General features: G+C 34.4%; 1 protein-coding gene across 11 annotated transcripts in view; it reads left to right on the top strand.

The window, feature by feature from the left end:
* NBEA (neurobeachin) overlaps positions 1-22,785 on the top strand; it is a 467,529-nt gene that overhangs the window by 125,624 nt on the left and 319,120 nt on the right. For all 11 annotated transcript variants that reach the window (XM_042014378.1, XM_042014387.1, XM_042014386.1 and 8 more), the window contains exons 12-22: positions 1,430-1,582; positions 2,337-2,505; positions 10,621-10,700; positions 11,397-11,459; positions 11,568-11,665; positions 13,402-13,494; positions 17,229-17,337; positions 19,373-19,454; positions 19,650-19,773; positions 20,103-20,295; positions 20,532-21,554. In XM_042014378.1, the coding sequence (XP_041870312.1) occupies positions 1,430-1,582; positions 2,337-2,505; positions 10,621-10,700; positions 11,397-11,459; positions 11,568-11,665; positions 13,402-13,494; positions 17,229-17,337; positions 19,373-19,454; positions 19,650-19,773; positions 20,103-20,295; positions 20,532-21,554 (2,187 nt within the window). The remainder of the gene's footprint in view (positions 1-1,429; positions 1,583-2,336; positions 2,506-10,620; positions 10,701-11,396; positions 11,460-11,567; positions 11,666-13,401; positions 13,495-17,228; positions 17,338-19,372; positions 19,455-19,649; positions 19,774-20,102; positions 20,296-20,531; positions 21,555-22,785) is intronic.

Raw genomic sequence — 22,785 nt, 5'->3', positions numbered from 1 at the left:
GGCTTTCTCCTGAATAGAGCACTGTGGTTTATGCACATGGAATACCTCAATTTAGAATGTTGTATATGACTTTTTTTTAAAAAAAGTTTGCACGCTCTTCTAATTAACACCTACTATGTTCATTAGACTTGGGCATGTGAATATTTAAAGCACTTCTATTGATCACAGTGTAATTCTTAAAACAGATGTTGTTTTCTGGGTGGTTTTATTATATTATATTCACTTAGCTGCAGTTTTTTGAAAGGATGTATTTTATTTTTTTCAATATATGCTTATATTCAGTTGGCACACATGGTGGGAAAAAATCGTTTTCTGTCCCAGCCAGCCTCAATTTTATTATTTGTAAATTATCTGTTGTATCTGTTGTTCATTTGCATGTAACCAAATACTTCAGAGAAAACAGAAAGGTCTTTTTTTTACTTGAACTTCCAAATAGCATTTTTGTTCTTATTATTTGCAGATTATTTATTGTGAATTTTGATGTACAAGCCAAAGGAAACAATCAGCATCAGCATCCAGGCTGAACTTATATTACTGACAAATAGACTTCAGTTCTAAAAATAACAAATCTCCATGTTCCCAGACTGTACTTACAGAGTTAATAATCGAAACATAGAATCACAGAATCGTTTAGGTTAGAGAAGACTTTTAAGGCCATTGAGTCCAACTGTTAACTCAGCACTGCCAAGTCTACCACTAAGCCATGTCCCTCAATGCCACATCTACATGTCTTTTAAATACCTCAGGGATGGTGACTCCACCACTTCCCTGGGCAGCCTGTTCCAGTGCTTGACATTTTGTAGAGAAGGCAAGGGGAAGGACGTTTAGAGATTTTTCCTATTTATTCGTTTGTTAATTTAGTTTACAAAGAAGTTTGTCAAAGTCCTCATGCCATGTTACTACATAGGAGCAGGTTTCAACAGTGATTTTATGGCATATGCTATGAAACTGAAAGTCTCCTGAAGTTTGAGGAAACAATGAACCCAACTCCTTCAAATATCTACTCCAGTTAAAGAAACGAAGGCACGTCTCCCAATAATGTGTGTTCACACACTGAGACACCCACTTTCAGTAAGACACGTCTTTAATTTAAGAAGGGATAAGGACTTCAGATGAAGTTCTCAAAGAATTGTGCTGTAAAATGTAGGATCCTGACTGGGCTCTAATAAAATGTCAAACTAAGCAAAATACCAAAAAACAAAATTATTGATGAATATTTTAACCTGTTAAATACAGCCATTACAAAAACCATTAATATTATTAGAAAGTATAAGTTGCCTTCATAGTCAATGACATCAAAACATGCAAGGCTGCATGCACTTAGTAATCATGAGCCAGGTGAAAATACTGCTTCATAGTTTGGCTGTAATTATTTTAAAGAAGAAGATTTTTTCTTTATCTTTTTTCTTTCTGATTATTTTCCCCCCAGTCATCTAGAGTTCATATAACTAGAGCAGTTCTGGAACAATTTTTGTCATTTGCAAAATATTTGGATGGATTATCTCATGGAGCCCCTCTACTGAAGCAATTATGTGATCACATCCTTTTTAATCCTGCTATCTGGATACATACCCCTGCAAAGGTAATAGTACACTTGAATAATCTTATGACTTTCCTACAACAAAATTAAATACCTATATTCTTTTATAAAATTCTACTTAGATTTTTGTTTGGTTGAGTTTTTTTTAAAACATGGTAATAGCAATGATTTTTTGGATCAGGAAGTCTACACCTTGCTTAACTGTATACTCCAATGTCTTTCATAAGTTCTTAAAAGAAGTTAAATTATTACCTAAGATCCTGTCTAATTCTGTTAAAAGACTTTTTAGAAACCCAGTCCCTTTTTCAGTGGTTGCATTACATCTTTTTCCTACAGATTAGGCATAAAATTTTGTATTTTTAATTGCAGGCAAATTGTGTTTTGTTACACATTGATGTAAGCTCTCAATTAATTCAAATTATGTATTCTAGTTTGATAAAATCTATAAAATGTTATCATTCATCTCTGGTAATAATGAATTATTTGTTTTCCTAAGTAATCATAGTTGGGATACGTGAACCAAAGTGAAAAATGGCATTGTCCTAAAAACTGAAAATGTATACTTCTCGTATAAAAAGTCATAATAGAAAACAAGCCAATATGTTTATCTTTACTTAAATCATGGAATATCAGTTCTAGGTACCTAGGTATCAGTCCAGCCCTTGCCCTAACCAAAACTGTAATTAGCTTTTGAGTTTTTGATATCATATCCAAAGTATATTCTAAAAACACCCCTACCATTTAAGGTTACTAATACAGAACTTACATTTATGCGGATAACTGTTTCATTCTTTAGGTGCAGCTATCGTTGTATACCTACTTGTCAGCTGAATTCATTGGGACTGCTACGATCTATAACACCATACGCAGAGTAGGCACAGTGCTGCAGTTAATGCACACGCTGAAATACTACTACTGGGTGGTCAATCCTGCTGATAGCAGTGGCATTACTCCTAAAGGATTGGGTAAGTGCAGCGCATAAGAAAGAAAATGTAAGCATTTCTCCTTTGGGAAGGTTTATGATGTAAACGTCTGGAAGCTCCTTGAATCTGTAGACAAGGAGGTAAATAGGTGGCAATAGTTGATACCGGTGGTCATCAGTAGAAGGACTATGGAAGTACTTTTGGCGTATCATACACCCCTGGTGATAATTTCTTATGTTTATAAGTATTCCCAGAAAATTCCAACTCTGGCCTTCCACGTAGCATAAACTTATGTGGGCATACTTTAGGAAACATATTAAAATGATTGATTTTTCTTCTTCTGTAATAAAGAGGAAATATTACATGTATTTCATATGCCAAACAAAGCTTTGTGTGGTTTGAGTGATTAGTAGTGTTAAGCGATCTTGAAAACAGAGTGGAAACTTCCAGTTCTTACTGCAGAAGTCTCTGAAGATGTTTTTCCAGTTCAACAATATTTTCTCTCTGTCCTTATAAAATAGAGATTGATTTAGCTTTGGTTAAAGTGATGCGCTTAGCTTAGCAAAGGAGGTATTGAATGACAGCACCAACAGAATGCAATAAGAGATAGTGGCTGAAGCCTGTGTGTTACAGATGAGTATTAACCAGAGCAAATCATTCTAATCCTATACATTCTGACTGTAATGCCATTACATTTAGCTATCTACTCGTGTAAAGCAGGAAGGACTTGGCTGAAAGGGTCTTAAAAAACACTTGATAAAGGAGAACTTATTAATTATCTGTATTCTGTAACTGTTACTGTCCTGCTGAGAAATTGAATAATTGGGAAACGTTTTTAGTACTGTCACATACCCAAATATTCAAGAGAGTGACATATATAACACATTATTTATTGAATAATTCTTATTTGTAAGTGAGCTGTATGCATAGGGGTTTTCCTCAATATTTTTTTTAATAAGTAACAATTCTTTTCCTAGATTAGGTATCCTGATAGACAGTGAAGGTGTTGAAGGTCACGGAAAGAGCCGCTCTAGGATCTTGGATCACATTTATAGTTCTCTCATAGTATAATATTAGATGAACAGTAGACTTCAAAAATTATTAAAATTTATTTTAAAATACTTAACAAAAACCCACTGTTCTCTGTTCATTTGAATGAAAGGCTTGGAATCCTAGATTATGAAAATTACCTGTGATGGTTACTTAACTAGCTTGAAATCTTTGTCAGTGATGAATTATATTATCCATTTACACTGATTCTGGATTCCTGCTGCCAAATTAGAATTAATTTCTCTTTTGGTGCCTGCGGTGAAGGTGTCTCCTTCTGAGCTAGATGTCTGCTGATTATAGACAGTGGAATGCAGGAGTCAGTTGTCTTAATACAGGTTTCCAGCATCATTATAGTCTTGGTGGGTCATCCCACCTGCCTCTCAGAAGGATGCAGGTTTCCTGTCCATCCAACACCAAATCTGCTTGTTTTGGGTAGATATTTTGCATACTTTATGGCATAACAACTTACACTGGTAGGTAGGTTTAGGAAGCTGTGTCCTACCTCTAGTTGAGAGACACTTGAGAAGTGCTTTGTTTGAAGCACATTTGCTTCCTAGACTGCGTTGCCTCTATTGATCAGATCTCCAGTAACCTCTGTGGGAGGTTAGAAGCTGGTCTCGTTTGGGAACTACACGGTTGCTATCTAAAATTCGGGTGAGCGGAATCCTGCCCTGGGAGTGGCTTTATCCAGTTCAATGCTTTCGGAGCTCTGCTCTGCTGAGGTTTACAGCAGTGTACGGCACAGGTACAGCTTTACCGTCAGACAAATTAACTGTATCTGAGATCAGAGAGGAATTGGGGTGTTTAAAACTCAGCTGATCAGCTTATATACATAGTGTTTGTGACTGTCGAATACCCAGCTGTTGTGAGGTAAAGTTTTCAGGTGTCAGCCAGTTTTACAGCTAGATAGAGACTTAGAAAATTGCTTAACTAGCTTGAGAGTGGAAGTTTGATAATACAGTTTACTTGTTATGGCTGAGATTCTTTTCATTTTTTTTTTCTAGTATATTTGTTTTAATTTAAAAAATTCCTGTGCTTCTGTGTCATGATACTACTACCTAAAAACACTTTGGAAATGTATTGCATATTACAAACTGCTTCCCTCTTGCTAGGTTTGCTCTTTTGTGGAGTCAGTGACATTTCTTTCTGTAGGAAGCATGAATTGTTTTTATCTTGCCCATATCTGCCTCTTTGCAATTAGCTGTAATTTTTGAGTATTTGTATGTGTAATGCCAGTTGCATAGCTTCAAGAAATATGTATTCATCAAAATCTGAACAGAGGTACACAAGAATACAAAATTAGGAATGAGAAATTAATCAGTTAACTCTAAATTAGCATACATATGGCTGGTTTACATCCATACCTTTTATTTCATTCAGAGTATAGTACATTCTCCTCTCATTTGTGTCAGTTCAAGACAAGATTCTTTTTTAATCAGGAAGGAAACCAGGTCAGTCCCTGAAAGGTAATCAGTCTAAATTAGTGGTTGCTTGGTGTAGCAGTTTGACAACAAAAATCAAAATTACTAAGGACTTCATACAGTAATTGGGAAGGTGTTTTGTAAACTGAGGCCATGCATATTTTCAAAAAACATGCTATCCACTATATCTGAATTTTCTCATTTTGTCTTTAGTTACATTTATAGATAAACTTGACTTTTTGACAGTTCAGTATCTTCTTTCTTCCTTGTTCCTTATTCTCTTCCTTCTTCCCTGCAGAAAGCCCTGTGTAATTGATACAACTGTAAAGAAGTAGTAGTCTCTCTTCTATCTGTAAAAGTGGCTTTTCTTGTGTTGCATTGAAGAATGTCAGCCTATCAGAGAGGAGGATCAGTGAACTTAGCAACAGATGTGCAAACCCAACACAGCTATGGAGTTTTCTCCATGCAAATCAGCACTGGGACTTCTTTTGCTATTATTCCACAGATAACTTCTGCTTATGATGAATACAGCTGTAATAACTGATTTGATTTGCAAGCAAATGGCTTTGAAAATATAATAATTGCTGAGGTGATGGGTTGCTTAATTTAATTTCATATTAACTGCATTTCATAATAGATTTTTTATCAAATCCGCATTAGTTGCTTGCAATTGATAAAATTCCTGAAAATTTTTTAAAAAGTTGAATCACCTGAATATTACATCACTTTTATTTACCAGATGATATTTTAACATTAAGTGCAGCTCTGGCTGGTTCAGACGGCTTTTAGTCGTGGAATACAGTCTTAGAAGTATCTGTAGTTATTATGCTTTAGGGTTTTTTATTTTCCCCTCTGTTTCAGCTTCTCGTAACTTCAACAATCCTAATAGTTCAAAAAAGGTAACTCTTCCAGGATTTTGGGTTTGTGTTAATTTTTATTAGCCTGCATGCAGCCAGTACTGCCAGAAAGTTTATAATTTGTTAAAATGTAGAATAATATATATTAAAAAAAATTGTAAAAGTAAGAAAGTTGCAGTGTAAAAATACAATTATGTGAAAGTTAAATTTGCTGCATTTTAAGTAGCATTTGATATCTCAAAATGGAAGAATAGGACCCATTTTCTTTGCACATTAATTTTAATGTATGAAACAGAAAAATGTCATCATGTGAGTAAATGGCAGCTGAAATTCTAAGCTGACTTCATGTGAGACTTTTCAGATCTGGAGAAGACTTTACTAGAAATCATGCCAATATTTAAAATTTGACTGCATGTGCTATAGTTTGCTGTCATATTAGCAAGTAAGCTTTTTCATGCAGACATTTTAGTAGTGTTATGTTTTCTTGTCTTCTAGGCATGTCATTTTTTATGTGGAGATACTGAAACACATTTTAATATTAGTAGTTTGATTTACTATTACTTGCAGACAGTTACTCTGCTTCAGGGTTTTATTGCCTTCTGCTGTCTTAATAAAGCACAAAGTGGGTGAGTTTTCTGTACTGACAGTTTCATAGCCCTTATTTTAAGGCCAAAGGAGCTCAATATTGAAGTTTCCCATTTGGCTGATGCTGCTTTCTTTTAAAAATGAAAGTTTTTCACTTACTTTTCCTAGTAATCAACTTATAAAATGGGAGGCATAAATGCTTTTAAAAAAATGAATTTTAATGAATTTTTTTTAAGGCTCAGATACTTATTTTAAATTTGGTTTTGTATCTTCTCTTTCATTATTGGTTTCTTGTTTCACGCTGATGTTTCTTCTTAGATTCAGGATCCTGAATTCATATTTGTTTTTCCATTTCCTTCTGAGGAAACACTGTTTCAGAGTGTAAAAGTATCAACTTGCTCCGTAATTATTCTTAGTAGCTTTTACATTTTAGATGTAGATCCACATAGTGGAGACAAGTAATCTATTTAAAATTATGAATTATACTTTTCTTCTGGTGTTGTTTTTTTCTTTTTTTTTTACGAAGAGCCTAAAAAGTCAACTAATTTCCAAAGGAAAGAATCTAAATTTTATTATTTACTATTTACACTTGGACTATGGTTATAGCTGTTATCTTTATTTGCCACATGCACACTTTTAATATTTTGTTAAATCATGCAGAATAAGGATAATAGGATCACCCAGCCATTGCAGTATCTAAACACACAGCAAATCAGGGAATGGAGTGAAACTTATTTAAAATATATAGCTTCTTTCTGTAATTATTGTATTTTATGCTGAGTTGTAAGGGACCCATCAGGATCATCAAGTCCAATTCCTGGCCCTGTATGGGACACCCCAAGACTCACACCATGTGCCAGAAAGCAGTGTCCAAACTCTTCTTGAAATCTGTCAAGCTTGGTGCTGTGACCACTTCCCTGGGGAGCTTGTGTTGTGTGACAGAAATGTGCATTTAAGTTCCAGATTACTGTGTAGTTTAGTTCATTCCTGAACTCAGTGGCCAAGCATTTCTCTTTCTCTGCTGGTGTTTCCTCTGTGCTTCACAACTCTAACTCTGAGTGGACCTTTTTGAATAGTATCATGTCTCCTTATTTAACAACATGGTTGTTAAAGTACAAGTTATCTCATGCTAAATAGTTTTCAAGCATGTTTTTCATGTCCAGATTTTGGAACATAAGATGTAGAAGTGGGAATTGAGAAGATTATTATGAGGAGAAAGTAACTGTAGTTTTTCTTTTTATGGATACAAGAAGTTTCACAGAGTTATTTCAAGAGCTGGGTTAGAGTGGAACTCAGTTCTTGTTAGATTTACGGCAGAGAGAAAAACAGGTTCTCTGTGATCCACATATCATGTGATGTTATTTATGTGTGCATGGAGATCAGATTCTGCTATCTGTATCATGTTTTATTAATTTCAGGAGTAGAAAAATCATGCTTTTTACATATTAAAAAAAATCAAAACAGATGGAAAGATGTTACATTTGGTTGTTGGTAGAACTGATAACACAATTTTTTTATTTCCAAAGACAGAAATAGAAATCATTATTTTTGTTATACAAAGCTCACAATCAGTTTTTTGTTGGTTTGTTTTGGGGTTTTTTTCACAGCAGTATTGATTATACTAAAGTCTGTGAATATGTTTACTTATTCCCTCTTATTTACTTCTGGTTTATGCCCCTCTAATTTCTCTATGCTGCAGGGATGAATTGGATGAAATTATAAATTCTTGTTTTTCATTTATTTTTGTCTGGGTAAAGCTGGCTAACTCTTATTATGAGTGTATATTTTATAAAATCTGACGCAAATGATGGGCTCTCTGTGAAAAATACATACATAAAGAAATCTAAAAACAGGAAATGCTTTAGTGACTCATCCTCATGTGGGGTAAGGGAGGCATCCCTTCTCTTTGCCAATTCAAAAGAATGTTACTATTTTGTATTAGGGATTTATGGTTGCTGTACCAGTTCTTGAAAGGATTATCTTCATAGTTGATCTGATGTTAGCTTGGTTTTAGTCTTTAGCAGTTCTGATTATCAGTGTCTGAGTGATGGTGACACTGAATTGTCTACATGCAGTGGTGGGCACAAAGATTAATAGACAGTAAAGAAAAGTACTTTGCAATGTTTCAGATGAAAAACACGATCTACTTGTCTTTCCTTCCCTCAGTATATGTGTGGATAATATATACTTTTTCTAATTATAGCATAAATTACACCATTTTTTGGTCAATAATACTTTTTTTAAAAATAAATCTTCAACTAGGAATGAAGTCCTTCAATTAGTAATGAAGTAAAAAACTGTGATGATATAACACTTATAGTGGAAAATCTGCTTTAGGTGGCTTTAGAACTTCCTATTTAATTAATTCTATTCAGTCTGTGTCAGATGATCATTACGTTATATGGCTGTCGTCCTTTCTTCCATTCTTTGTAGCTGTCTGGTGGTTACATAACCTCCAGTTTCTCCAGCCTGTCTTATTTTTCTGTGCCAGTCCTCTTAATTTTTGAAACTAATGAATTCTTTTGGGTAGCAGCTGTCCCCTTTTTCTGGTTCTAGTGCAGTGAAGCTTCATGACACAACTAAAATGCAAGGAATAAATAGTACTAGAGCACTGAAGGGAAAATTACCCTTTACCTGCTTGGCATATAGCCTGCAAGCAACAACTCCTTTGGTATCCTTTGCATGTTGAAGAACCATTTTCAAGGTTGTCACACATCTCCAGGGAAATGAGTGGGTACATGAAGAAGTAGGATAAAACTCATGTGTCTTTGAAGATGTTCCCAGTTAAATTGGGATATCTTCTTTTTGACATGTCCTTACAATTTCTGTTACAGAAATTTTTGCAGACCTCCACATTGCCTGTTTTCTGTTTCCATAATTACAGTCTTTCAGAAAAGACAAAATTATTTTTTTTAGTCCTGTTTTTCAGATATTGTCTGATGTTGAATCCAAATAAGGTGTAGGAGGGAAGAGGGTGTACAAAGAAAGCGACTTCTGTGATGCAGTTAAGGAAATTGAATCCACTTTTGAATTAGGGAAAAAAATAGCTGTTCGTAAGAAGCACACCATTGCCATAAAAAAATTCATGCAGTATTTAATATAATTGCATCTAGTACCAAAAAAACCCAAACAAACTCCAACTGACTTCTGTTTTCCTTACTGTTCTTACACACGGTGAGTGGAAAGCTTGAGATTTATTTGCTTTTATCTGAAGAGTACACAGTCCTCCTCTCTCCACTCCTAAACAGGGAAGAAAACTTGAGTGTATTAGCCATTCTTTTTGTTCCTGCTAGTGAAACAAATATACCTTACCTTAAGGTTTTCCCTTGTTGCAAACTTGAATTACTGTGTGTAATGCAGTGGCTTCACTTCAAAAAGCGTCACCAAAAACTATCAGAAAATCTTCAATAAGAAGTTGTGCTCATCTGGATTGGAAATAATTGTGAGACATAGACTGTAATTAAACTTTGCTCTGTGTTTATCAGTGTAAGTTTAAATGGCTGATTAAAAAGTAATTTAAGTTGCATTTATTTTTACTGTGCAAAATTTAAGACTGTCTGTGACATGCATTGTCTGAAAATCAGGAACTTAACAAAAGAATTTCTGGTTCAACTTCAATATTTATGAAGGAGGAAAATGGAAAATACAATAGAACTAGTTTCAAATTACTACAGTTGTTCAAGCTCTGATTTTTTAGATATTTCTGTTTTCCTAATACACTTCATCAAGAACAATTGTTTAAAGTATTATGGATTACATTTTTTTTTCCTGGTTTAAATTGAGTATTTTCTTTAGATAGTAGTTTTCTCTTTGGTTAAATGACTGTAGTTTCTGCTACAGGTAATGGCTACCACTTGTATTTCATAAATCCTTTTTCTGTTGGTTTTCATTCAGATGGTATTTAACATAGTGGTTTAGTCAGTCCAGGTTGTTTATCACATATTGCTGTCTATCTATTACTATCACCTTATTACTCTCTTTCATCTTCTTGTGTCTTTTAAAAAACTAAGTAAAATATAATATGGATTTCTTTTTTTCCAAATGGAACATCACTTACACTTAAATATATTGGTGTTGAAAAATGTGATTCTGAAAGGTTATAAATGATATCATTTGCAAATACGAACTTTTATATGAGTAGGCTACTAAATCTGTAGTATCACAGAACTGTAATTTCCTTAAAAAGCTGCAGTGATTAAAGGTATTAGTTTATATTTAAAAGTGTTATATTTTGTTTCTTCCAGATGGTCCTCGGCCCTCCCAGAAAGAAATCATATCATTAAGGGCGTTTATGCTTCTGTTCTTGAAACAACTTATATTGAAGGTAAAATGGTCTATTCCAGAGTGAAGACATTGACGTCTGTTAAATACTTGTAATAGGATCTTTCATAGCAGAAACTTGGTCATACCTGTCCAGTATTGTGTCTTTTTCTGGTTAATTTAATGTTCATGCACATCCTTCTAATCAGCAGAGAAGTAGTAAATCCATAGAATAACCTCACCAAACTCTGCCATGTATATTTTATTAAAATTTTAATATATTTGTATCCAATATATAAAATATGTTTTAATTAAATTAATATTTAAAAAATTTTAATTAAATGGTCAAATGAAAAAGATAATTGCAGTTGTCAAGCTACTTATTACTTTATCCTTCTTGCTGGTTCTACCAATGGTTGAAATGGTGTAAGACTCTTTCTCCCTGTAACAGCTGAATGCTACTCTTCGAGGCATAATCTATTAATTTGAGACTAAACCAAAAACCAGTATTTTCTGTTCTGTCTCAGAAACTGGAGGAGTAGCAGTAATAGTTTGCGGTATCTGAGGGCCAACACCAAAAGAATCTGACCTCATACTGTTTTGAATTGTCAATGTGATAAAGAAAAGCAGTAGAATGATAGGGAAAATTTAGTCTTTTAGGTTCAAATAAAAAAGCTGTAGGATTGTTTGACTGGGTTTGCATACCCAGACCTGAGGAATGTATTTTCTCTGAATAATGGCTGTTGGGTTTTTTTTTCAGGATCGAGGAGTGAAAGAAGATGAACTGCAGAGCATATTAAATTACTTATTAACAATGCACGAGGTACATTTCTGTAATTACCTACCTTTTATTGTAACTAATTGAACCAGCTCTGTGGGAAGCTTGCTGTTGAGGTTAGTTTGTAGAATAACATTGGTGCTTGTCATACAGGATGAAAATATTCATGATGTGCTGCAGCTGCTAGTGGCACTAATGTCCGAACATCCAGCATCCATGATACCTGCCTTTGATCAGAGAAATGGGATACGGTAAGACAGTGAAGTGAGAAAATACCTTAAAAGTAGTTCCAGTATCATCAGTCTCCAGTTTGCTTCTTTTTCACATAAATATCACACTTGCTGATCTTTTAAACTTCAATTCCATTAACTTAGGCTTTATTTTTTGACAAAATGAGTGATTTCAATAAGTTGGAGGAAAAGAGGGTTTCCACTTAAGATTATCATTATGATATTTAAAGTAACTGCAGTGTTTTAGTTGCTTCTCAATCTTGAATAGAGTATGTAATTAACAAGATCCATCAAATAGCCATGTATCTATCTCAGAATAATTTTAAATATTCTTTCTTTGTATGTTTAACATTCTCGGGAGAGAAGAAGAGGAGAACAAGAAATCGTGCCCTAGCTTCTCAAATTCTGTCTGACAAAAGTGAAATTCATGCATTTATCTGTTTGGCTATGAAATTAATAACTGATAACTCCCAAAGAAATGTTATTTTTGTTGCGGTTTTATGCCTAATTTGGTAATATAATTTTTGTCAGGGACTAAACATTTTCATGTTAACATTTACTATGGAATTTTATTTGTGCTCTTCTGAAAATACTTTCAAAAATGCAAGGGGCTTGTAAAGGGGAAAAAAACCCCATAGCATCTACTACTTGATAAATTCAAGCTCAATTTTGCCTGAATGCTAAGATCTTTGTACAAAGATGTGTACTTAAAACTGTTTGAATGACAATGCTAGTTGAAGGGAAGACTCATGGTTAGGACTTTGCTTTCTGCCCGTAGTTTGTATTCAAACAGAATTCTATTCCTGACATTTTTTGAAGAAAGGTAAGCCTGACTTGGAAGACTGAAGACATCTTTATGTAACATTTGTGGTACTGATATTAAAAGTGTTTGATGGTGCAGTCTTTATGTTTAGAAGTCTGTCTTGTAAAAGTGTGGAGAATGCACAGGATTTCAAGTTTTAAGTATTTGAAAAACAAAACAAAACACACCCAAAGCCTTACATAAAATTAGGGGCTCATTGGCCTAAGTTATCAGAGGACAAAAGCCTCAGAAGTCATTTGGTAATAGCATAAGTCACTTCAAAAGAGGAAGATATTGTCTGCTAAACCACTCTTTAGTGGAGAAAGACAAAAAGACTGGCTAAAAGCTGAAGCCAAGCTAATTCTAATGGGAAACTAAAATATAAATTCAATAATTTGTTGCAGAACAGTGCAGGGGAAAGGTAATGTTTTCTTTCTCTTGCTGTCTTCAGATCAAGGCTGGTTTCCTTTCTGAAAGACTGCAGAATTTGTGCTTAAACCTCTCATGTTAATTAAATATGTAATAATTAGATTAGTTAATATTCGAGTCACTTTTTTTTTAAATCAAGGATTTAAAAATAGTGGGTGTAATGAAAGGAGATTTTCACTAGCATCCAGGTACTCTAGGATATGACCTTATGTGTTCCAGTCTGCTTCTCTTGTCCTAAGCTGCTACTGCTCAGACTGTCTTTTATTTGGTTGTTCCAAGAGAGAAGTCTAGGATAAGATGTTACTTTCTGTTATGAAACATTGAACTGAACTAAACTACACCAAGTCTCCAGCCTCAAGAATTCGTAATCAAGCTCTTATGCTGCACTTGATTCTTTCAATATATCCTTCTATTATTTTGTGTAAATTGTTGTTTTTATTGATTTATTTCTTAATAAATATCCTTGTTCAGTGAAATAAAATCTATATATGTGATGTTTGAGCTTGAATTTTTTTTTCTGTTTTAGAGTAATTTATAAATTACTGGCTTCCAAAAGTGAAAGTATATGGGTGCAAGCTTTGAAGGTCCTTGGATATTTTCTTAAACATTTGGGTCATAAGTAAGTGCCATTTTAAAATTTTATTTTTATAGTGGTGTATTTAAGTTCACAATTCTTATTGTCTTTTTGTCATGATTACTGTATATTGTCAGTCTTTAGAAATTGCTTCAAATTATTAGGTCTTCTGATTAATAATTTGTACAGTGTTACCTTTATAAATCAGATAAAATTAATTTTTTCCAGTTAACTTGCTATTACTATGATGTTTGAAATATTGATTGTCTTTCAAATATACAACATGCTGAAATTCAAGTCTTAAAACAAGGGAAGAACATTTTCCAGAAATATGTCTTGTAACTATATAGTGCATGTTCAGCTAAAGTTAACAGGAAACATATGAGTGTGATCTAAAATTTGCTTCTGGAATTACCAGTGTCATGACAATAAAATTTTCAGGGCAGCACTTCTAAAAATACTTTTAGAAGGATGGGAATAAATGAAATAGAATATTTTATTGACATGGGAATGTTTCAGTAGGAAAAGTAGATACATCAAGCAAGTGGTGTTTGAAAATGGTGGTAAGGACATATATCTGCACAAGAAATACTCACATAGAAAATGTGGCAGCAAGAAATAGTCCCATTTAAAAAGACCTGATGTCACAAAATGGGTTTACTTAGTCTCTTCTTCTGTATTATGGTGTCAAGGAAGCACTAGCAATCATGCAGTGCTGCATAGCCTGCTGTTGCTCATTTTTTCCCTTCTACATGTGGTGTTAAGCTCCCTGCCGGGATTAGCGCAAAATGGCATTTTAGTGGGAGGCTGTGTATTATAAAAATTAACTGCATGCTTCCCAAGAGGCTTCATCATGTAAGCCTCATTTGAAGGGAAAGGAGGTAGGAGTCCAGCCAGAGTGCAGTATTGCTAGAAATACTTTTCTCAGTAAGATCAATAAAGTATGACTGTATAATTGAGAGAGTTAGCTGAGAATATGCTTCTAAGTGGGATTTTTCCTTTGGGATCCAGCAAGTTGAATACTGTTCTGGGAATTAATAAAACAAATTGATAGTCCACTCAAGAATCTCCAAGGGCTTTTCAAACTTTACTTACTGAAAGTCATTCACATTGATAGGAGTTGGATTAAGTATGATACACCAGATAAAGGTTTGACTTGTCAGAAGCCTGGTTGTATCCAGAGAAGTACATTTGTTTAAAATATTTATCACTTATCCAGAAAATCAAGTAGCAAGCTATATCCTGGAGTGCATCAGGCGCAGCATTGGCACCTGGGCAAGGGAGGGGATTGTCCCGCTCTGCTCTGCACTGGGGCAGCTTCACCTCGAGTGCTGGGGGCAGTTTTGGGCACCACAATATTGTAAGGACATTAAATAGTGGATAGTATTCAAAGGAGGGCAACCAAGATGGTGAAGGGTCTGGAGGGGAAGCCGTATGAGGAGCTGCTGAGGTCACTTGGTCTGTTCAGCCTGGAGGAGACTGAGGGGAGACCTCATTGCAGTTACAACTTTCTCGTGAGGGCAAGAGGATGGACAGGCACTGAACTCTTCGCTGTGGTGACAAGTGACAGGACTCAAGGAAACAGCATGAAGCTGAATCAGAGGAGGTTTAGGTGGGATATTAGGAAGATGTTTTTCACCCAGAGGGTGGCTGGACACTGGAACAGACTCCCCTGTTGGGAAGTGGTCACAGCACCAGCCTGATGGAATTCAAGAAGTGTTTGAACAACACTCTGAGGCACGTGGTGTGACTCTTGGGGATGATCTTGTGCTGGGCCAGAGATGGATTCAGTGATCCTGATGGGTCCCTCCCAACTCAGCATGTTCTATGGTTCTGTGGTTACAGAAAAAGAAAAGTGAGCCTTTTTGGAAGCTGAAATTTTATTTCCCAGTCCTTAACATCTACTCGTGATTATGGATGTGTCAGTGTAGTTTCCATTGTTGAGTGAACATATGTACTTAGCAAAAATTAACTTTATTTTTCATGTAATTGGAGTGATTGAAATCCACTTGAATACTCTGTGTAACTTTAAAAGTTTTTTTTAATTTTTAGACCTCTGAACATCTGCAAATGTGCATATTTTATGTAGATTTTAGCAAGTCAAAATGCCCTTCCATTTCATGTTTTACAGCTAGTGCTTGTTCCTTTTTGTTCACATACATATGTGTGCATACACGACTTTATAAAATGGAAGACAACCATAGGAAAGTAAGCAATTCTAAAATTTTGAAGCACTTAGATTTCTGTTTCACAGTCAGACATTGCATTGTAATACGTTGAAACAGAATTGCATAAAGAGATGTTACATGATTTATGAAATCTAAACCCATACAATAGTACTAAGAAATGTGTAGGTATAAAACCAATTACTGTTGCTGTAGTTCATATATATTCATCGCAGATGAAGCTATAGAGTGGAAGTAATTGATTCTCAGAAGTGACCAGTAATGTGTTAGATGAGAGCCTGAATAACTTAATTGATTTTTCTTTGTGATCTGTGATGATAGACTACTTTGTCTAACCTTAACAGTTGACAAAATCCTGGTTTTTTCCTTCTCTGCCATATTTGATTCTTTCTATGCCACCACTTGAAATAGTAGTCCGTTGTTTACTTTTGAGTTTTACCTGCACTTTTAAACTTCCCAATGGATTTCTTCTTCTATCTGCTAAACCATACCTTAAAAGGTTGAATAGCAGTAGGTTTTCTCATAAGTAGCCCATGAACTCCCTTCTGTGCATAGAAAAGTACACATTGTTCTAAGTTGTTGCCACTCCCTTTTGTGGTTGTTTGAAGATTATAAAATAATCTATTAATTTCAAAAGTTCTAGCATGAACCTATATAATTTCTTATTTTTACTTATAATCATGAAAACACAGTTTCTTTGCTTTTGAATGCATAAATTTTTTAGAAACTTTACTGTACTGTAACCAATTTAAAATTTTTCTGCTGCTTTAATATGGATTATTATTTATTTATTTTGAAAAATGATTTTTGTTTCATATCCACTAAAGTAGTAGGTAAATTTAATGATGCAAAGTATGAGAAATGCTCTATTTATGATGTTATATCCCATTTCAAAAGGGTGGGGTTTAGGGACAAAACATTGATCTGAGTTTCTTCGTTCTCCACTTTTTAAGATTTGAGTAGTTTTGGATTCCAGATGTGAAACACTTCAATCACATAGAATTTCATAACTTCTCAGGATTTTATTTCTTTTTCATTGCAACATGTGTTATTCCAGGATTAAATTATTTTGGCTTCTTGAGAGAATCATGTATTAAAAAGAAAGGTGATACTGAAAAATCCATATATATATTAGTATTAACACATACAGATTGCTTGAACAATCTGAGGGAGGTTGGCCCAGATCACCCACTGTGTTTGCTTCCAACCTAACAAATTCTGTGATTCTGTGATTAATGTTGGAAAATATGAAGTTGGATTGTCCTGAGTTCTTGGGATGTGGCAAAAGGTGTGTTCTTCAGTGATCATATTTTAACCAGCCTCTGTAAGATAGGAGTTGACTTTGAGAATGGTGTGTGATTTATTTTATACAAAAGCCCATTCTAAATACAACATTGTTTTCTGAGAACCTTTGTATATTTGTACAATTGCATTCATTTTGGGAAATTTCTTAAATGATATCTATTTCCTAATATGTACAGAATAACAAGCTCGGGATCTTTTTAGTACAGCATCGAAATATTTGGCTTTTGGGTTTACTTAAAATGCTCAACATGCTTGGCATGTGCCTAATATTTTTGTTTTCTGTTACAGGAGAAAGGTTGAAATCATGCATACTCACAGTCTTTTTACACTTCTTGGAGAAAGGTTGATGCTGCACACAAATACAGTGACCGTTACAACATATAACACTCTTTATGAGGTACAAGTTTTTAAATGTGAAGATTGTTGTGTCTTTTGTAAAAAGTATGACTTAAAAATATCCATGCTCTATAATATCCTGATTCTCAAGGCTTTTTAGAAAAATTTTAGAAATTTTGAGAAAGAACTTCTTGGTTCACAATGTATTTTGCCATGTTTTGGATGTTTTTATTAGCAATGTCATAATTTTTACATATGCTTTATAAAGCTTTCCACTTCTGATGGAAGAAATCCTGCTACTTACGATGTTAATCACTTTCCACAAAAAAAACACCAGCAGTTACTGCAGATCTTCAATTGCTCATACTTCTCCATTGTTTGGAAAGTTTGTTTCCATTGAAATTGAAAGTGCTGAAGTCAGAGATGCCTCTCTCTCTCTCTTTTCTCTTTTCTATTTCATGTCACTCATTTCAAGTTTACGAAATTTTGAAGTGTGCTGTTCTTTCTTTTTTAACTGTGCCAAATGATAATTAACACAGCCACTTTTATGTACCAGCTACTGCTTGAGGTAAATAAGTATGACCCCAAAGCATTCAGCTATTCTACCAGGTTCTTGTAGAAACTTCAGTTTCGATGATGAGCAATTTTCTAAAAGCAACATATTGAGAACATCAAGTTGGTTGAAACTCATGTTTCATGCTGGCATGCATAAAGCTCTTGTCCAGTCTTCAATTATTACTAAAATGATGACTTAGAACAGAATCTCTTGCAATTTCTGAAAATCTTATGCACTAGAAAGATTTTTTTATATTTTTTTTAGTCATAAATAGATTTAATGGCTAGATGCTCAGGGTTGGTTCCAGAAAAGAAAAGAGATTAGACGAGCACTTGGTTTTTAGGGTTCCGAATAATGTAAAAAATTATTCTTCTATGATTGTAAAAACCCCAAGACAAAATCTAAACATCATATATTTGCCAGTGACTTAGACGTCAAGTTCTTTTTTACTGCCTATTACCTTTTATGATTTGGCCACTTGGGTCTCAGAGTCTAGTTCCTGCATTCAGTTTTCTGAGAGCTTCTGTGATTGGTATTCTCAGAAAATGCATAACTCATTGACAAAATTAAAGTCCCCACGGAGTTCAGCATCCACAGGCATGTACATTTGAAAAAATAGCCAGAGGAAAGGAGAAAAAAGGGGTTAAGTGCTGTAAGTACAGAAGATTTGCTAAGAAACTGATGCTAAGGAAGAGATATTTTCCATATTCTCTCATAAAAAGCAAGGGCATATTTGCATTCTATTTTAAATATAAATATGTAAAGACCTATTCTACGATACTGTGTTTATGACTGACATTAATTTGATTATTTCTTAATGAGTGAGCTAAAGTTCTGCTTTAAAATAAATATTGCTAGTGAAATTACTCTATTTTGAAAGGCATTTACTTGAATGTACTTACAGAGAATTCTGTGTTGATATAATTGAATTTTTAGCTAGTTCTTAAAAATAAAGTTGCATACACACATCCAGTGACAGGTATCCTGGTTTTAAAAGTTTGTGGTGTTGCCTCAGTACAGATTAATTAGCTTGTCAGGTACAATGCATGCAACGGGAGAATGCTCTGTCTTCTTCATTATGTGAAGCCTCAGGATTATTCCTGTGGAATGCTGTCTCTGACTCATACTCTTTACTAGGTGGAGGAAACCAAACCCAGTTTTAAGAATTATTTGGTTTGGTTATAGATGAAATGTATGAAAATAATTATTGATGTATGTAGCTTGTGAAAGATATTTTGATCTGTGAGTGTATAACAATATGAGAAATATTAATGGAATATCTTTAAAATACCTTTACTGTATATTTAGGCAATGAACTCAAAGGTTAGCTAATCAGCCACAGTACAACCATGAAAATCTTGATCCCTGCACAGAGGAATTGCTTTATTCCATTCTTCAAAATTTAAAATATTTTACCTAATTTTTTAATATGAATTTTCATGTGGCCACGGTAAATGTTCTTAACAAATTTGAAAACTAACAAAGAAATACTGTAGTGTTTGATTAAAAATGGTAAAAGGAAGTTACTATTCTGTTTCAGATTTTGACAGAACAAGTATGCACCCAAGTTGTTCATAAACCACATCCAGAGCCAGATTCAACAGTGAAAATTCAGAATCCAAGTAAGGACAATATATTATGTTTGTTTGATAAATGTATCATCTAGAGGTTGTGGGGTTCAGAAAGTGAGAATAATTCATTCATGTATCTTAGATACATATGGGTTTCTGTTACCTCTTACATTAGTGGCTGTCAGCAACTATTTCTTTTTTTAACATTTGTAAAGTGCTTTACATAACTAATTTATTCTTTCAAAGTGATTCTTAAGGTGGTGGCAACGCTGTTAAAAAACTCCACACCAAGTGCAGAGCTGATGGAAGTTCGACGTTTGTTCTTATCTGATATGATAAAACTCTTTAGTAATAGCCGTGAAAACAGAAGGTATGTCAATACAAATGGTATTTTCTCATCCTTGATTTCTGGGTAGTAGCAATCTGTTATATTCTGTGTAGAGTTTTATACTCTATAATAAATTAAATCTATTTAAAATAAATGTAATACATTTGTGGTAACTTTTCTTAGTTCAGTTACTAATACAGGATTTTTCTCTATAGTGTACTTTAATTTTTTATTTATACTGAAGTATTTTTAAGTGTATTCCTAATACTGGACTGATGTTCAGAGATGATGTTTCTCCCATCTTAACCATCACAATATTAAAATAGAGAAACTTTGTTTGGATATATTTTGAACTAATTATTTCACTTTAGATGTTTACTTCAGTGTTCAGTGTGGCAGGACTGGATGTTTTCTCTGGGATACATTAACCCAAAGAACTCTGAAGAGCAGAAGATCACAGAGATGGTTTACAACATTTTCCGTATTCTCTTGTACCATGCAATAAAATATGAATGGGGAGGCTGGAGAGTGTGGGTGGATACTCTCTCTATAGCTCATTCCAAGGTAAGAAATAAGCTCACAGATGTTTTTTAAATACTGGTAACCCCCAAAGGCAGTAGTGATAGAGTAACATAAGCTGTAAAGTGATTTAGTGCCATCTGGTGGCTGTCCCTATTCATGCCAAGGTGGCTTTTTTCCTTGTCAAACACTTTTTAAGCTGTGTTTTATATGTTTTTAAGAATCTTGCCCAAGTCATCTAGCATATATTCATCCACATAATCTTTTCTTTTCTTTTTAAGGTCACATATGAAGCTCACAAGGAATATCTAGCAAAAATGTATGAAGAGTATCAAAGGCAAGAGGAAGAAAACATAAAAAAGGGGAAGAAGGGTAATGTGAGCACCATCTCAGGTCTTTCCTCTCAGACAACGGGAGCAAAAGGTGGAATGGAAATTCGAGAGATAGAAGATCTTTCACAAAGTCAAAGTCCAGAAAGTGAAACAGATTACCCCGTCAGTACAGATACGAGGGACTTGCTCATGGCTACGAAGGTGTCAGATGATGTGCTTGGAACTGCTGAGAGACCCGGAGGAGGAGGAGTGCATGTGGAGGTTCACGACCTTTTAGTTGATATAAAAGCTGAAAAAGTAGAAGCAACTGAAGTAAAACTTGATGATATGGATTTATCACCAGAGACACTGGGAACTGGAGAAAATGGTGCGCTGGTAGAAGTGGAATCGCTTCTAGATAACGTGTATAGTGCAGCTGTTGAGAAGCTCCAAAACAATGTTCATGGAAGTGTGGGTATTATTAAGAAGAATGAGGAAAAAGATAATGGTCCATTAATAACTCTGGCTGATGAGAAAGATGAACCTTCCACTAACAATACCTCATTTCTCTTTGATAAAATACCTAGTCAGGAGGAGAAACTACTTCCTGAACTTTCAAGTAACCACATTGCTATTCCAAATGTGCAAGAGACACAGATGCATCTTGGTGTAAATGATGATTTGGGATTGCTTGCACATATGACAGGTAGTGTAGATATAACTTGTGCTTCAAGTATAATAGAGGACAAGGAGTTCAAGATTCACACCACTTCAGATGGAATGAATAGCATTTCTGAGAGGGAGTTGTCTTCATCATCTAAAGGATTAGAATATGCTGAAATGACTGCCACAACTCTTGAGACAGAGTCTTCTGGTAGCAAAACTGTACCTAATGTTGATGCAGGAAGTATAATATCAGATACAGAAAGATCTGATGATGGTAAGGAGGCAGGAAAGGAGATACGGAAGATCCAGACAACTACCACAACCCAGGTAAATTTCAAGTAGCCATGTATGTGTCTGATGCAATCGCTGTTCATTGCTGAGGGATAAATTAATAGCATGAGATCTGAGAGATATTTGAAGTATATATCTTTAATTATATGAAAAATGTACATCTTCCAGGCCTATTTTCTTTGAAAATGCCTTAATGCGGAGTCTTTCATGACTGTATAGAAAACATATTGCATATACTACTTAAATAATAGTTATTTCCCACTAAAATCAATGATTAACTGCAATGAATTGGTTTAAATATGTGGGCATTAATCTCTTTTTTAAATAATTTGCTTAGAAAGAATTATCAACTGAGCAACCAGCAGAAATTTATCTTCTAATCTCTTCTTTGCGTGCAATGAACTCTAAGCTGTCCATGGTTAAATATTTTTTCTTAAGATGAAGTTAACCTTAATAAAAAAAAAAAAAATTGACGTAGGTATTAAATAAAATATAAACGGAGAATTATTGTTTTATTGAATAATGAGCAATTTTAATTTTAGCATGTTTACTGTGTAGCTGGCAGTTGGAATTTTGATTGCTGTAGATGTGGTAACTGCCTTGTTAGATTTGATCTCCTTGATATCACTGAACACTGAAAATTACTTAAAGACAAGCCACCTAAGTGTAGATACTTAAGTGTTTCGTGCTTGCTTATGCAGTGGAAATGCACATCAAAGCCCATTCTTGCAGATACAGTATTATTGGCTAGATAAAAGCTCCTCTGTTATGGTACAGTTGTGATACCACTGCTGCTGCTGGCATGAGGGTTACCTGCAGTTGTGCCTGAGGGAAACTGTGTTTGACTGGAGTTGCTAACCTCAAATTCTCTAAAAACAGGTCTACAACCATCTCCCTGCCTTATTAGTAAGAAGTAACTGTCTTTTATCCAAATGGACTGAAAGAAAACAAGCAAATTGTGCTACAGAGATGGGACTACTGCTTACTTCTGAGAAGAGTTAATGCCTTTATCAATAATAGATCAAATATTAAAGAGTATAAAATTCACTCTTTCCTGTGTTTCCAGCTAGAGAAAACTGAATATACAATTGAAAGCACTATGCAGAAGATTCATGTGAAAAATTAAAATCTTGGATAAGTCTAAGATAACTCTAAGGAAAACACAGGAAATACAAGCAACAGTAAAAATTTTAGTCCCAAGAGGTCAAATTGAATAAAGGAAACCTTCTCTGCTTCCAAAATACTGGCTATAGGAGATCAAGATCAG

The sequence above is a fragment of the Corvus kubaryi genome, unplaced genomic scaffold, assembly GCF_017639235.1.
Source record: "Corvus kubaryi isolate FWS band 111438036 unplaced genomic scaffold, C.kubaryi_AGA036_p1.0 split1-65, whole genome shotgun sequence".
In the NCBI taxonomy this organism is placed as follows: Eukaryota; Metazoa; Chordata; class Aves; order Passeriformes; family Corvidae; genus Corvus; species Corvus kubaryi.
Note: the sequence above shows the minus strand (reverse complement) of the source record. Positions and strands in the feature narration are given on the sequence as shown.